The sequence below is a fragment of the Cataglyphis hispanica genome, chromosome 4 (genome assembly GCF_021464435.1).
Source record: "Cataglyphis hispanica isolate Lineage 1 chromosome 4, ULB_Chis1_1.0, whole genome shotgun sequence".
NCBI classification, from domain to species: domain Eukaryota; kingdom Metazoa; phylum Arthropoda; class Insecta; order Hymenoptera; family Formicidae; genus Cataglyphis; species Cataglyphis hispanica.
The window spans coordinates 1,204,084-1,221,686 of NC_065957.1; the positions used below are offsets into that span (position 1 = coordinate 1,204,084).

At 35.2% G+C, this 17,603-nt stretch overlaps 3 protein-coding genes across 3 annotated transcripts in view; 2 read left to right on the forward strand and 1 right to left on the reverse strand.

Annotated features, from left to right (window-relative positions):
• LOC126848955 (uncharacterized) overlaps positions 1-1,264 on the forward strand; it is a 35,894-nt gene extending 34,630 nt beyond the window's left edge. Inside the window, exon 3 of the mRNA XM_050590359.1 lies at positions 1,156-1,264. Coding sequence (XP_050446316.1) covers positions 1,156-1,165 — 10 coding nt within the window. The 3' untranslated portion in view covers positions 1,166-1,264. The remainder of the gene's footprint in view (positions 1-1,155) is intronic.
• Positions 1-17,603, reverse strand: part of LOC126848940 (bifunctional methylenetetrahydrofolate dehydrogenase/cyclohydrolase, mitochondrial) — a 244,673-nt gene that overhangs the window by 36,937 nt on the left and 190,133 nt on the right. The gene's annotated exons all lie outside the window — the stretch shown is intronic.
• LOC126848919 (uncharacterized) lies at positions 2,749-12,275 on the forward strand. Its single transcript, XM_050590272.1, has 15 exons — positions 2,749-3,010; positions 4,329-4,392; positions 4,660-4,930; positions 5,356-5,539; positions 5,961-6,147; positions 6,280-6,368; positions 6,619-6,892; positions 7,312-7,393; positions 7,475-7,627; positions 8,182-8,377; positions 8,455-8,633; positions 9,656-10,019; positions 10,416-10,750; positions 10,826-11,140; positions 11,362-12,275. Exons 1-15 carry the CDS (start codon positions 2,977-2,979, stop codon positions 11,581-11,583), a joined length of 2,949 nt encoding a protein of 982 aa, XP_050446229.1. The 5' UTR covers positions 2,749-2,976; the 3' UTR covers positions 11,584-12,275.

The window sequence follows — 17,603 nt, forward strand, 5'->3', positions numbered from 1 at the left end:
CTTTGATGTTCCATTTCTTAGATTTATCCTTGGAAATGATTTAGCTTTGCACAGACGGGTCATACCACAAGGCTATCAATTTCACGAATGAATTTGATAGCACTGACTATCTATGCTACACGATCACACGACTTGGTGCTCGGTGCCATATCTGTAATTTACGCCGCACGTGCGTATATATCGTGTTGTAAGTTCACGCCGATGTCACCATGACTATTCTATCGCACAGCGAGAAATTCTTTCAAGTTTAAGGAGCGAGGGAGGTTGGAACTCGTAGTAACCAATAACGAGGAAGAAAGCTTTCTTTATCTAGGTTGCAAAATCAAATTGCTACCCTACGCCGCCGTGAGCTTCCCGCGCTCCTTCTCTTTTCCACCTCGCAACCCCATCCCTCCATCCGTCATCCTCTTTCCCTTTTCTCTCTCTCTCTCTCTCTATCGTTCTTTATCTTTCTCTTTCTCTCGCGCAAATTCTCACACCTTTCTACAGCCACTCACCGAGTCGAGTTTGTGAAAGCATTACGTTCGAGCACCCGACCGCTATTCAAACCCCACACCGAAGTTAAGAACTCGCTGATGAGGTAAATCAAACGTTCCTCGAGAAAACAATTCTTTCGGCATTCTAATGAGCTTTCATTTAAAAATTTTTCGTCCTGCGAAAAATTTTGATCGAAAGCCTGGAGAGAGAAAATTCGTGAATATATTGGATGAAAAGGATAAAAATAATTTCGCATAAAATACTGACTTATTGAGAAATACGACGTACATTTTGTGCGCAAAGAAAAAATCTTAAACTTAAGAAAAGTCTGCTTTAAGTAGCAAAGATGTTCCTTTGAGTGCACCGTTCGAAAACGAAAGATTTTACACAGTGGAAACAATAGTTTGACCCATTTTCCTAAAAACTTGCAAAAATAAATCCTAAAGTTGTTAAATTAACTTAAGGTTATTTCTAAAATCGGGTTTAGATTTGCTTTTACCGTTCGTCTGAAAAGCGAGTTGAAAGCCACTGTTGCATTGAACTCCATAATCAGTTTTGCGAATTTGTGTTTGTATTTCGTGTACAATGTAATCGAATTTTACCCGAGATTTAAACATTTCAATCGGGAACTTCAATCGGAATATCGTATATCGAAATTAATTGCATATGTAATTTCAGAAATGTCTAATTTCTGACATCACCGGAGAGCTTCTTCCCGCAGCTTCGCAGCGTTATCAAGAGAAGCGCGCTTTGTTCAGGCATTGTTCAGGCACAGGCAAGAGTCGACGAGACCAAGTTTTGCAGTAAGAACATCCAGCGAGAATTGTCGTCAACTTCCTCAACAGTTTGCAAGTAGCTGGCAAACATCGGCGTGGATACGTCGACTCGCGCATACTTTGCGAGCATTTCTTTTCACTGCCTGGGAATCGCTATGGTAAGCGCTATGCATTCACTGAATAATACGTCGGATGACGTAATGCATAGCAAGTTTAGTTTTTCCTGCGAAAGAGTACACACGCTGGAGAAAAAAGAAGAAGATTTTGTATAAATTTGTAGAAATACCGGCAGCTGTGAGCAACAGATAATGCGATTTTGCAGTTGTTGACATTAAACGTTTATATGGGAGTTGAAAGTTGCATATTAATTGATCATCAACTTACAAGAAAATTTAAACGCAAACGCAGCAAATTATCAAATTAACAAGGACTAATATATTACGTAAATATGTAGCAATTAAAACAAATATTAAAATAAATATGCTTTGTCTTAATTAAGAATATATGCAACCAAATATCTTTTTTTCTTAAAGCTTAGCTTTTTCTTAAAACTTGAAATATTTTCTTTTACAGCTACAATTGTCCGAGATGTTTTTAATTGTTACGTTTCAAATGTCTTATCCGGCAGCAGAGGATATCTATATCCATATGTAAAGGAAAACTGCGTTTCTCAGCATCCGCAAGAGAACAGACTGACAGGGTGACTCGGCTGATTCGAGTAAGGATGCAGGCAGGCAGACAGGGTAGGAGAGGGAAGATCCGGGAAGTAACTTAAACAGCGGCTAAAACAAGAAGTAGCAAGTCATAATTGAGTCGGGCAAGTATGGCGGGGTCTATGTCGGTAGGTGGAAAGCGCCGCTGCCGACATACCTGACCGGAATTCGAAAACAGGAGGAGGGTAGCTCTCCGGTCTCCGGGTCTCAAGATGGTTTCCGTTAGTTCGCCGTCCATCGAATGGAATCCAGATGTTTCCCAGCATATTAATGCTGCACGCGCAAATACAGGAGCTTAACTTCGCGATGAAAGAGATGAGCGTAATTGTGAACTTTGGGCAAGCTGAAAAACTTGAAAAGAGAACTATTATAGATTTTCAGAATTAATTATTTAGGGACGTTTCAATACGCTTTTCATTATAAATTTCAAAAACTGTATACATTTGCATCTTTTAAATATTTTAATTGAAGATGCTCTACTTTTTTAAATATTTATATCTATTTATAAGATATTTAGAATTAATCATTCAGAGACATTTCAATACGCTTTTTATTATAAATTTCCAAAATTATATACATTTGCATTTTCTTATTTTTTATAATTGAAGACGTTCCAATTAGAATTTACATTTATTTATCAGAATTCTTATAATGTAAATCTTGTCAGATTTCCTTATCTATATTTCATAAACATATCTCTATTTCTATATTCAATTATTCAATTATTTAATTCTATGATTCATCTGCTGCTTCGCGTTCGCCAAGAGCAAATGGGATCGGCGAGTCACGAGGTTCTCCCTCGGTGAGGAGAGGCTTGCGGTCAAAAGGACACGCTCCTGCCGAGTATTGGATCCCTAGATCGCTCGACAGACGGCGCTCGTGTAGCGTCCAGAATCGCCCGATTGCTGGAATTATCCGGCGGAGTAGGTCAATGCCAATGACATTGACGGACGAGAATCGGCCAGGATCCGATCTATATAACGGGCGCAGGACGAGATCGATGCGAGAGAATGTCGCAGGGCAACTTGCTGCAGGGCTACAATTGTGAGTAAAAATCACCGTCGACGAGCCGCGAATGATGATCCGCGAGCGGGAGCGATCGCACGCGTCGCGCCGTGAAAAATGAGCTCTGATAATGGCGGCTTTCGTTTATTTAACGCCGAGACAAAAAAAGCCGAAATCCGAGAGCAGCGAGTCGCGATGCATCGTGACACCTCGGGAGGATCGGTTATCGTGCGTCTCGATCTGTACAAATAGATCCGGTGAATAAAGATATCAATACAACGTCGCCGTCTGTCTCTCTGTAAAAATTTATTGTGCATCGTACGTTACGCGAGCATGACTCCTGGATTTTCGGAGTCATCGCTGCTACCAGCACCAACCTTTACAGTACGCCTTTTGACATTGTACCGTAGCATTTTTTATCATTCGCGAATGTGGCTATGCCTAATAATCAGGAGGAAAATATATATATATATATATATATATATATATATATATATATATATATGTATATACATATATACATCTTTCATGTTAAAGTAAATTACTCCGAAACAGAAAAAAAAAGATTTGACAGTAATATATAAATTAAGGAGATGTACAATTAATAAATAGATTATAAATTGAAGAAAAATTTTAGGATTAGATATATTACATTAACTATAAATATTTAAATAGGTCTCTAGATATTTTGATAAAACTCTTTCTCTCTATGATATTATATTTGTGATTGTTTCATAAAACGATACGATATATATCATAAAGAATGCGTAAATTGAAATTATGTAACGCTATGCATCGTCGCGGACGTGCGTGCGTGTATCGATGGCGAGCGTCGTGTTATCTCGTCTGGAGATGCTAACTGTTGATTAGCTGGTTGGGTTACTAAAACAATGGTACCTCCCCCTCAATGAGTTTAAATCAGTGGAAAGTTTTCGATCGAACTTTCACAAACAATAATATATCGCACAGATATTTCTTTGCGAGCAAATAAATATCCTATGGGTATTGAGATGAGAAGTTTGGAATATTTTCATCTTATCAAAACGCAAAATTTGATTGATGAATCCATAATAATGATAAAGATAGAAAATTTAAAGAAAAAAATATTTCATCATCAGGAAGATACAAATTGTGTAGATTGTAAAAATAATTAAATGCATGTTTGAGAAGAGAGTAAATCTATGTAGTTGCAAAATATTAAATATATTTATCAGGGACAAAGTATAATTCTTGATATATAATTCTTGGTATCTCTACGGCAAAGAACGCGTACCGTAGTATATATATATATAATTAACTTTAAGATAAGACAACACACAATTGTTCCATAAACGAAAATTACTTTTCGATTTCGTAGGGGAAACTCAGTATGACGATCCGCAGGTGCAATTTCCTCGTCCTATTCCGGACGAAGTTATCAGGTGAGCTCACGATTGTTCGCTCTAGCCAGCATAAGCACGACTGCAAATCATTTTCTTCTTGTATAAATTTTATGTAATATCATACTTTTTATATCTACAGGGATGTAATATTAACACACACATGCAGTTTCTCTTGGATAAATTTTTATGTTTATGAAAAGAAATGTTAATTATAAAATTTGTTATAATCCCACGTGCGCGTTGCGCGTTTGTTGCAATTCTCTTACTAATCCTCTTAATTTGTGAAACTCCAATGTGGCGACTTAGCGTTTACGAGGTTTACGTAAAAGAAGAGTCGGGCCCGGACTCGAGGAGCGGCGATACACCGGGTGTGTCGGGATTAGGATCCATAGCCGATCAGCAATTGATCCAAGTAATTAATCGCTGCGAAAGTTTTATCAATGAGAATGATTTGCGATCATGTAAAATCACTTTCAAGGATGACTGCATGGACCTGGATGCAGCCATAGATTCCGAAGTGATCAATATCGACGGCACCGTCACGAAACTCCTTGGCAAGGATGCGTTAAGGTACAAAGTAAGTGCCAAAGTGAGGTATCTTAAATATTTGTCGAACTATTAGCGCGGGGCAAGTTGTTTGCCGAAAGCGAGTATATATCATTACAGCAGCAGTTTACATGAAATATTTCATCTTATCTAGAGTTCGCCCCCTTTCTTCTTACTTCGAAGAATTTCATTTGCATACGATTTTTATAGTTTTATGTACCAAGGATTTGCCTATCTACATCGCGATGTGACATAATTATGGAAGTATTGTTGGAAACTGCATTTTTGCGCAACATTCTTGCGTTGCGTTTTTTTCAAAATTGCGACAAGTATAGTTTTATATGCAATTTAATCTTACAACGTAATCGTAGTATTCTTTATCGCGACTGATAAATTTCCTCTGTTTTTCGCATCTCATTGGTATTTTCGTTAAAATCCCAATTTCTGATCTTTCAGATTCTCGAACAGAGCGTTAACACGCCAGACGAGAATGTAGTTGTATATTCACATCCTGTTGCTGAAGGACCTTCGTCCACGACAACGCGACTTATCGATAAGGATGATCCGCGATCCAGACTACATTTTGTAAAATATCTAAAACGCGACGGAAAAACGCTCAAAATCTGGGAATGCGGCATTTGTATGTAAATTTTCTCTAATGTAATATTTCTTAAATTTAATTAATAGAATAATAATATTTTTATACGAAGAAAGTAATATATATATATATATATATATATATATATATATATATATATATATAATTTTATAATTATTAATTATTAATTACACACACACACACACACACACACACACACACACACACACACACACACACACACACACACACATATATGTAATTATTAATTAATAATTATAAAAAGAAAAGAATCATATACTTGGGCATAAAACTGAAATAAAAATGTCAATTTTATTTTTTTTTTTTGTGAGATATATCATTCCGAATTCTCGATTTTAGCGTAGCTAGTAATTACTTTTTAATGTTGCCACTGGGATTTGTTTTCGTTATAAGAAACTTTTATGTTTAATATTCGAATCAGGTTCAAAAGAGTTCCGTCACCAGTATACCCTGATGAGACACTTGCCGACCCACACTGACGAGAGAAATTTTAAATGCGAGGCTTGCGGCAAGGCTTTCCGCCAATTGTCAACATTGAGTCAGCACAAGGCTATACATAGCGATGCTAGACCCTACGTATGCGAATTCTGCAAGAAAACGTTTAATAGGTCGGAAATTATCATTTTTAGATTTGAATTTTATATTTAAACGCATAAAATCTTACATAGCACATAAAAAAAATTAATATTAAAATCGAGTTATATCGGTTAATTGACATTTCGAAGTAATTCAAATTTCAGGGTGTCTACATTAATTTCTCATCGAAAAACGCATTCCGAGCACAAGCCGCACAAGTGTCACGTGTGCGGTAAAGGATTTCATCAAAAGGGTATATAACACGTATTAATTAGGCAATGATCTATCATTTTCAGCAGACCTAAATTCCTTCTGAAAAAATTTATAGTTTTGTAAAATTTACTTTGTTTCATTTTTTTTCCTCTAAATTTATTAATACTTATTCCTCACATTGACTCAATCATTCCTTTCATTGTGCTTTATTGCACAAATTGATGTGAAACGCGTTCATCTGTCAACTTGAAAAATCCGGAAATTAACATTAATTTTTTCATTAATATTAGGCAATCTGCGTAATCACGTATTCACGCATACGAACGAGCGGCCGTACAAATGCGAGCTCTGCGGCAAAGGTTTCAATCAGATGTCAAATTTGGTCTGTCATAAGGTGAAAGCGCACGCACACGCCGACAAGATGCAATATTCATGCGGAGTCTGCGGAAAGGAATTTCCGCGTAGATTCGCCTTGCGATCGCACGAAGAGTACAAGCACGGTATAAAATATCGAAGCACGAGCAACGCGCAATCTGCCGTAAACGAGCCCAGTACCACAAAAAGGTATGTAAAGAGGCCACATGAAGTTAGCCGCGATGTATAATGCGTAACCAATAATAAATATTTAAACAATCTGAAAAATCGTTGAAATTTGTCAGTTACTTTATATAAATATTTATAGAATACGAAAAGAATAAAGAATAAAATTCCTAATTAAAAAATCAAATCTGTTATAGACTGTTGTTGATATTTTCATATTGGATAAGAGGGAAGATTCTGCAAAAATAGACGAATTAAAAGGAATTAGTTAAAATTTTATAAGATAAATTTTTCTATTGATTTTTCTCTTTATTAATTTATTTATCACACAGATTGGGGAGACAATCAGAGTGCTTATATATATTCGATTATTATTTTACATAATGCAGAGTTGATTTAATTATAGATATTTCAGCGCGTGATATGTAATTATGCATTTTCAGCAAGAACGTTAGGATCATACAATTGTTCAATGGCGATCGAAATCAAACGAGCGAAAGCAAAGAGAAGGATTATTTTGGCTCAGTTAGTATATATTTGATTTGTGATAAATATAATGAGTATTATGGATTATGTAATTAGTTTTGGAATCTTGTTTTATGATAGTCGGACTTAATAGATAGCATTGTGATAGACAAAATCGAAACAAAAGCGATGGAGATTGCATTACTTCAAGGCCAGACTCCCTTTGCTCTTTATAGACCCATTAAGGGTATACCGGTACTTGTTAAAGTTTTACCCACTGCAAGTAATAAGCATGTAAGTATGTATATTTATGGACATTATTATTCTGACATATATAATTAACTTATTTTAATTGTCCTATAATTTTATCTATATTTTATATTCGTACTTATATATATTATTTTTAGCGAAAAATATAAAATATGAAATTTTCAGATATAAATCAAATAATAAATTTATATGTATAATCGTAAAATACAAAAATTTTGAAAAGTTATAATAACGTTAATTTAAAAGTTTTTATTACTCTCGTTAGAGTACTTATTATTTTTATATACTAATACATTGATGAGAATCTCGACTTTTAGTTGACTTCGCAAGAGAAGTTTATTAAAAGTTATATATCCAATATTATAGTAAGCAGAGAAATTCGATGTTTTGCGGATATACTTGTTTCGTTTATCTTGTTGTCGGTAATTCCGACAGCTTTTATAAGCATGCTCGACTGTAACAGAATTCGAATCAATAATAATTTCAAAGTATATTAATTAATATTAATATTTAATAACATTTAATTAGTTGAGAGAATTAGAGATATTGTTTAATAATTATGTACTGTTTATGTATAGATACTTACACCTGCGACTGCCGAAGATCTGCGAATGGCGGGGAAGATAACTTCGAATTCTACCGAGTCTTCGGATGCTGATGGCAACAAGGCTGTTCAGGTAAAAGTACCAGTAGTTGCCACAGTAATACAGAATATCGAAACCGATGGCAAATCCAGCTTCGTCATCGAGCCTCCCGGAGCAGAACAGGAGCAAGGTAAGCTCTTCTTGTCAATTCTATAAAACCAGATGTTTTCATCGAAGCGTTTCTCTTTATCTTCATATTGTTGCCAGATGATCTAGTAACAGCGTTAGACTCACAATTCTCTCTCTCTGAGTTTCATTCCGACGAGGCGGTCCGTCAAAACAGTGCGAACTCAACTCCGTCAATGGACGAGTGTAACGAGTTGCTGGAGCTGGCTGCGCAAGGTGGAATACAATTCGTTCGTGCTACGGAGGACGGTCGTTACGAAGTAATATAGAAACGATTAGCGCATTCACATATGAGACTATGTTAGTGCTTGCAAAGCGTGTCTGATAATGGTCGCATGTGAACAGGATGATTTTCCTTGTTAAAACTCGAAAAAAATTCTTTTTTCTCTATAATTTATAATCTAATTATCTCTGTAGTGTATTTTTGCACAGCTTTTAAGAGCTCTATAATTATATATTTTTGTAAAAATATCTTAAATTCGATACTGGCTAGAATATAACATGATAAAATCGAAAAAACAATGATTGTTGATATTGCGGGAATTTAACTTAAGAAAACAAATTCCACGATATAAAATGTCGTTCTTCGACATCTCTATCTCTGAAAAGGCGACGTACTATTCCACGCAAAACTGGCATTATAGTGTCGAAGTCAACCTACAGTATGCGCGACATATTCTGAGTATTCACGTCAGGCGCCTCCGTCCCTTTACATAGATTTCTTTATTTAGAGAACTGTGCAGCGCTGTCGCGTTTACGAAACGTGTCGTATAACGTTTTTATAGAAATGGCTTTCGTGTTAGAATTTATCTTTGGCGCTCTTCTTCCAATTAGCTTCAAGAATTTGATTAAACTTAATATCTATTAATGAAATCGGAATATACTCCAAGAGTCCTATATAAATATATATATGTATATATATATATATATATATATATATATATATATATATATATATATATTTATAATTAAATTTCACGTAAAAAATTCTTAAAAGTAACTTCAGAGAAAGAGACAAAAAAATTTTACTTAAAATCATATACAATCTTTCTTGATTAAAATACCATTAATTTTCTAAAGTACTATTATTATTATTTAATTATTTAACTATTATTATTATTTTTTTGATAACACTATAAAAGTTATTAAAATTTCAAAATGTGATAAAAACAAATCTGTGCATATGTCTCATAGTTTGCATTATTGTAATAAATTATTCCGATCATGACGAAGCTTTAAAGCAGTTCAATACTCCTATCGTTTGTGCGCGTTATGGCTCCAGGTTATGACGAGCAGCGAGGCCCGCGACTTAATGGCGCAGAATTCCCACGACGTAACGATTCTTGACAGCGAACAGGCGGATGCCATCAATCTTGTGAATATACGCAATAACGGTGACGTCATCATCGGCGACAACGATAATCAGATCATGGTGCTGGAATCTGGCCAGAAATCCAGCAGTATGTCAATGGACGGTATCGAGATTCTCGAGGACAAAGACATTAGGATTCTCGAGGGTAAAAGCCTCGACGATCGTTTCGCGGATGGTATAACATTCCTCTCTCAGACCAAAATCGATGATCTCCTGCTAGGTCCCAAATCGCTGGCTATCGACGGCGATAGCGCCCTAGTCGGGCACGACGATGGTATGTGAATTCTTGTCACAAACAATGTCTCAATTTATAAATATTCTTTAAGATATGTCTGTCGCGTATTTATATATCGCAAAATATAAATTAATACATTATTAATTCTTATATAAGCAATATATATAACAATATATAAGTTATATATATATATATATATATATATATATATATATATATATATTGTGTGTGTGTGTGTGTGTGTGTGTGTGTAATTATTTTTAATAATTTAAACAATTTGTAACTAATTTAAAAATTTGTTTTACTCTTATTAATGTAAAAAATATAATAAAAAATATATAACTATATTAATTACACCAAGTTAATATAATGTTAAAAGATTCGTTTTAAAATCAATAATGTATGTTTAATTTTTGTCATGGTTGCCGATTTTAGCCATGGTCGTACCGTCAAGTCAGCAGGATCTAACGAGTATCTTGGGTCATTCTTCGAATCTATCTACTAGCTCTCAATCCTCATTATCGTCTCTATTAATGAAGAACCATCCGCCATTGTCGTTGTTGAACGAGACATTCCCGTATCTGAAGAGCAGTCAGAGCTTCGCGGACGATTTAAACATTCTTGGCGTGTCTCCTGTGACAGATCATCATTTGGAGTACGATTCAAAGATGAGACTGTCCTCGGTCTTTGACGACGATTGTGATACCGGCTTAATATCGTTTGGTCAATCGGACATAAAAATGCTCGACTCAGGAAATCAATGCATTAAGGTACAAAGTTGCCTAAAAATCATGCTTAAGTAATTCTGATTGATAATAATTCTTGTTACATGACGAATTTTATAGCCTTTCAGTGACAAGTTTTGTTTGCCGCCTCCCAAGATGTTCCCCGGTCTGAACGAAGTGAAAATCTTAGGGCCGAAAAATCATAGTCACGAATTGGTCGCCCCTCATTATCAAGATAATAGACTTCTCGGTCCTTTTGAGCAATTCCTTAAGAACACTACCATGCAAAATAGTAATTGCATATCTAACACTATCGACGCGTTCGAAGGATGCAGAAAAGAAGTGAAGATACTCGGTAAAAAACTCGGCACTGGCATTATTACTACGACCGAGGAAGGTGATATTGTCAAAGTTGTCGATGACAATTCTAAATTCGTAAGTACACATAGTTGCGTTTTAATTATAGTTAATATATAGTTAATTATAATTTAATTAATTATTAACTTTTCACTTTTTTTCTTTTCTTATTATTCAGCTATGAAATGTAATAATATTCAATATTTGTTGATTAAAATTTACAATTATAAGCAGCGATTATTATTAATGAACAGAAAAATATTAAATAAGAGTTTAATGCCTCCTGATACTTGGCACAGGAAACGAGCAGCAATGCAATGGATCTCTGTGACAACGCTTTACAGCAGTGTACGACCATGTCACCGAGACAATTGCACCGGCAGCCGTCGATGGAGAGCGATGTTGCGGATAGCTTCTTGCTCCAAGTAAAAACCTTTGAGAGTAATTACGGTAAAAGCGACGAAAAAGAGAACCTTTCTCCGAACCTGCGCAGGCTGGCAGCCCCTGCTCGGATTTTCTGAATTTCGGCAATCGCTTCGGTGGCAAGGACCTGTCGCCTGAAGGTCATCTCGATAGGGGTCAGAAAGACGATCGCGAGGAAAATTTCGCGCCCGGAGAAATGTTGGATCTGGATTGACAATGCGCGACGAAGGCCTCTGCAGAAATGGCCTTTACTTCTGGGATTACTTGTTCTTTGCGTCGTCATTCTCTGCGATTCTCTTCTGAAGATATTCGTGCGTTGCTTTGGATTCTCTTCGGTGCAAGAGAATCCGAACAAAGAGTTACAGGTAATATGCGATAAAGATAATTAAATTACGCATCGAGAAGAAAGGTGCATATTGGTATTTTTATAATTTTTTGCTTACAAATGATTGCACTGACTTAAATACCGGGTAGATTGTATTTATATTTATGTATCTCTATTTGCAAAATATTTTGCTGTTAAATAATAAGTAATACCATGTGGAAATTGGATTGGCTAAATTTTTGAAAATATGCAATCAATTTGCAACAGATTTTCGAGAATAAGAGGAAAAAAAATGAATAATATATCCTGTCGCAATATATTGTGAATATGTTTTTTGGAATGTGTTTGTAAATTTTGAAGTATTCAATTTCAGATATTTATTTGTCTCATTGATCCGAATTATGCCATATTGCACTATTTTCTTTACACGATTGTATAAAAATCCAATCGGAGTATTTTATATCCAGATTTGCATTATATTCAGATTTGTTGAAGAATAAAATATATAAATATGCATTTCTTTCTGGTTTAATTTTGTTAAACAGCAATATATATTCGTTAGATAAGGAAGAAAAATCATCCCAGTATTACTGTTTTTAATAGATACGTGGGATAGAGATACGAAAGACTGCGGTATTCCGATACGAAGGTTATTTAGATTTATTCGCGAATTCTCGACCCGGCAATATTTTCTCCGCGTGCCAATACCAATAGGTGGAATGGTTAATACCGTCTGCCCTGGCATCCATCCTTGCTACTTGATAGTCAGCTCCCATTCGGAGAACCGCACTGTCTTATATAGTAACCTGTACAAGCAATCTGCCCTCACGGTTCGCAAATTGTGGAATTTAGAAATAATGTGAAATACGGATTATATTTTCTTGATGACTCTCGTGCTTAAAAAATATATTCATACATTCATATTGTATATAATTTTAATCATTTACTGATATCTAAAAAATTATATGCTAAAATATTTTTTTTTTTTAATCTGATTAATTTATTTTTCTCTTTTTATGTTATACTTTGTATCGCTATATTCCGATAAGTATTCAAATCCAAAGACAGTGATATCGATATTGGTAAGTCATGGTACATCTATCGAGTGATATCTTATAGTCTGACTTAGCATTTATCTTCACTACTTGGTAGTCAGCCCGTAGAAGCCTCTCTACATTTAGATACCGCGCGGGAAAGACTTGTAATATATATTCTAGAAACCACAAGATCCAAATAAACCTAATAAATTATAACAGAAAAGAGCAATGCTTGCCTTATTGACAAAGTAACGTAGAAATTTTCGATACAGAATGCTCGGCACTTTTTCTTTTCCTTTCCGCAAATTCTTTGATTATTCTTTCAAATCATTTTCGCCTCGAAAATTTTATATTACTCAATTATCAATCGCATTTTCAATTTCTAGATATCTTTGTTGACACAATATATAACGAAAATTTAATTTAAACTGTTCAATGCGTTTTTTTATTTTGATTTATAATCAAAATAAGAGAGAAGTATTGGGACAAGTAATAAATTAATAAAATTCTCCGACTTAAATCCGGTAACGGTAAATTGTAGCTTACGAACCCAACGCATGTGCGCGAGCAAACGTGTCGGAAAATTTACTTTTCTTCCGCAAAGCCAGCAGCAGCCCGTCGTCGTCGTCTTCGCAGCTCGCAAATACGCAAAAATTAAGTTGTAAAAGTCGCTTCGAATCGCTCGCGCTTTCCAGCCACGTCTGCCGCGAGGACGAGCGAATCCCACGGAAATTCCATTCGTTCTTTCTCCCTGCCGTGCCCTGTCCTCCCTCCCCCTGCCCCTGCTTCTCGGGGGAGCCCCTCGGGGGAAATTCACGCCTTTTCTCGGCTGCTTTGCATCGAATTATTTAAAAATGCACCCGACGTCCCGAGAAACATCTACTTAACTCGAAGGCGTCGTTCTTAGCGCGTCGGGAGTACCGTGAGAACAATGTCGTTAACGACGACTCGTTGTAGGTCTACGGCATCTACAAAAGACAAAGAATTCGAAATCCTGAAAAGCCAGAGGGATGTTTAGAGCTTTTAACCTTAACCGATGTTTCCTATGATGCTGAGGAATTTTCGTCGTCGGATCGGCATAGCTTTGTATCTCTTATTATGAATTTCTCGTTTAGTTTTTTTCAGTATGTTTATTGCTGGAAAAATGTGACAAATCTGGAATTCTCAGAGATTGTTTTTATACATGGAAAATTTAATATTTATAATATTTTGTAATCTTTAGTGATAAAAAAATGAAAATGTTATTTTATGCAAATGAACAATGTTTATCTTACGAAAACTATTCAATTTTTTTCAGTACATTTGCATAAATTATTAAACGTATACAATTAAAAAACTTATTTTAGAAAGTTGCATAAAAAAATCTTGAAAATTTTCTCTTTATCTGGAATTTTAAACAACAATATCTGGAAAATCAGGGATTCTTTTTTATAAGATTTAAATAGACATTCTCTTTTCTCTTGATAAAATTCTATTATCCAAAAAAGAGTATAAGAATTAAGAAGAATTTCGAGTGTTTGTGCCATTTTGATAAACGAATATTTATCGAGTAAGAAAGATTAGCGAAAGCAATTGAATTTGGCTCGTCGAGAGCTAATTGCATTTTCATAAAGAGCCGAGCGATGAGAACGATTGGATGAGCATTTTATTTGCTTTACAACATAATTGCGGCAGAAAGTATTCCTGCTGCTAGATCATTCGGGTACATTATAGCCCCGCGGCATACCTATGAGCGGGGGAAAGAACACGCTGGTCGTTTTCCACCACCGAGATTTCTCCCACGGGTATAACTTTGGTGAGCGAAACGGCTCCGCGGATTATCTGAGGAAGTGCGAAGAGGCTTTTAACTCGGTATAATTTATTTAAAAGCCGAGACCGGGAGAGGATGAGAGGGGAATCTCCGAAGAAACAGCCTTAATTAGCACGGACTTTCTTACTACCGGCAGATTCCTCCTTAATTTCGCAGATGAAAACCGCGCGATCCACTTCTCTGCGCTTTTTCTCTTTCTTGACCTTCCGTTTTTCCCTTTTTCATCTTTCTCCTTCTTTCTCCTTTTTTACGATTTCGTTTTCTCCTTCGAAATACCTTTATTCCACTCAAGCGTGTTTGACAATTTGCAATAAAGGGAAGCCCTTTCGATATTGATTAAATTCTGCAATTAAGAGGAGCGATATTTGATTGAACGTGAGATAGATAGTTCAAGTGTAATATGATTTCACTCGATTCCGCCAATTTTGCATAAAACTTGTCCCACACTTATCGCTCCGTGTAATATACAGAATCGATTATATCTCAGTGAAGATTTGATGGAAATTCTAATTAGGATAATATTCGGCATTACAGATGAAAGAATTTTCGCAAGTTAAAATTCAAGAGTGAAAAACAGAGTTTGCTTTGCGATTAATCTCTAGATTTTACTTTGTCAGAAATTTCATTTGTATATAAAAATGTATGATATTGAAAATATTAATAGGCAGTCCTTTCTTGCCAATTGTAAGCGCGATTATAGAGAAATAAGATTTAATGTTTCATGAATTAAATTCTCTGTTGTCGCTGGGATCCACTGATGTCACTCTTCGGAATAGAATATCCACGGGATGAATCGCAAAATTTTTCTCTCTGCAAAATGGCTAAATGTGACGTCCGCGCTCACGTCTGACGACAGCTATTCTTCCTAACAAAGTCAATTGACGGCGCTGCCGTAATGTGCCGCCTACTTTGGAAAATTTACTTTGAATTTCGTTCCCTTTTACGAGCTCTTCCTTTCTACTTTCCACGGGACATTACTTCGTTCCCACGCCCGCGTGCTGGTGCCCTCGCGAATTACCTCGTCAGGAATTCAACCCTCATACACAGCCATTTCGCAAATTCGATCTCCCTCGCGGCTACCCTTGCTCTGTCGAGCTACTTGACAGAGAGAAGGAGGAAGAAAGAAAGCACGTCAGCCAGTGATGTAATATTAAATTAAACCGACTCGCGGTACATAAAACCGCGTATGCTATCTGATGCTATAGCATTGAAGGTTTGATGCGATTAAAAATAGATTATGTATAAAAATCTTATATCGTGTATATGTAAAACTATTTCTCTAAATATCTATATTTATTTTAAAATAAATTAATTTATTACTTAATATTTGAATTATATATTTATATCTGATAGATATTTAATATTTTGAAAATATTCAGGAAAATAATGTTTTGATTTTTGTAATTTAAATAATCCATTTTACTTGTTTGCTAATTTATTCAATATAATAAAGATCCCTTTCGACGAAGAATATCAAAGTTAAAATTGAAGAGATAGAATTATATCTGCGCGTTTATTATTAAATTACTTGCATTGCGTTATATTGCTAAAGACTGTTAAAGAGAATCGTACAAAGACGAAAGGAGATGGCGAGCCGTTCAGTCAAGCAGAAATTTTCCCAGGATACTTCCTTTTGTTTTAAAAAACGACAAACACGAATCTGACCTGACCCAATCCGATTTCAGTCTACTCGAAGGACTACCGTGCAGACATAAGGCTTGTTGGCTACAACAGAATAAAAAGAGCATGGAGCATTGAGAGATATGGAAGGTAAAATACAAAGAGAGGGGGAAAGGGAGAGAGAGAGAGAGAGAGAGAGAGAGAGAGAGAGAGAGAGAGAAAGAGAGAGAGAGTGAGTGAGTGAGTGAGTGAGTAAACCGGAAATGAAGCTCCAATCTGCTACGACAAATGTTCCTCGTCATTGGTGATTCTCGAAGTATTATTTATTGTGTTTGATAATTTTCCACTTCAAAGATCGATAAAAATAAATATGAAATAAAATAGCATGCGACTTTTCACTATATTTTTGTTAGAAAAATTAATATTGTGTTATATAATAATATTGTGTTACAGTTGCTGCAATATTCATATACGCGTGAATTATTGCATATGAATATGTTTCATTAGAGAATATTTTTCTTTTAAGAGTATATAACAGTCGCGCTTTTTTAAAATTCATTGCTTGTTAATTTCGCTGACATTTGATTATACAAACTAAATTCAGACTCAGCGATTTCTTCATCGTCGTACTTCCCATTTAATATTCGTACTTTACTCGTCGTAGAATTCAGGTAAAATTTATTAGATGAATGTTGACGTTTCTTCATTGGCCTCACTTTGGCTGACCACGAACATTTCTTATCGCTTACAATCGGATGAAATTGTAGAATGGTACTTCTCACTGACGATAGCACAAACTCAGTTTCCTTGAATATTCAATGCTGTGATTTTGTCGTTACATAATATCTCGTGTTCGACAAGAAGGATATTGCAAATGGAAGTTTAAGAATTCTTGTTTTAACTATTCACAAATTCCATCTTTTGTAAAAATATTTATAATGAATATAATATTTCTAATAAAAAGCTAAAAAAGTTTGAGTGATTATGCAAAATCAATTCTCTCAACTCGCTCTATTAATTGAAAAACGATAATGTGCATTACTTAGATAAGAAACTCTTAACTTTTTTATAATAAAAGAATAGTAAATAGAAAAGAAGCAAAAATATTGTGCCTTGATATTTTTATTTCTTTATCCGAAATTTTTACAAATCTTACATTTTCAGATCCTTAAAAATATATGCGTCAATTTTAACGCCAGGGGCTTTCGGTATCTTAACAACCGGTTCGTTGCAGCTTTTTGTGAGGAATGTCAGATATAACATGCCGGGTCTGTTACATAAAGTGCATTTTCAAAGAATTTATGATGGAACTCAAAGATGGAATTT

Bases quoted from the DNA above. Each gene is read 5' to 3' on its own strand.
- LOC126848919 (XM_050590272.1), top strand. From the start codon at position 2,977: ATGTCGCAGGGCAACTTGCTGCAGGGCTACAATT. The intron at 3,011-4,328 runs GTGAGTAAAAAT...TCGATTTCGTAG, and splicing joins CTTGCTGCAGGGCTACAATT to GGGAAACTCAGTATGACGAT. The intron at 6,893-7,311 runs GTATGTAAAGAG...ATGCATTTTCAG, and splicing joins GAGCCCAGTACCACAAAAAG to CAAGAACGTTAGGATCATAC.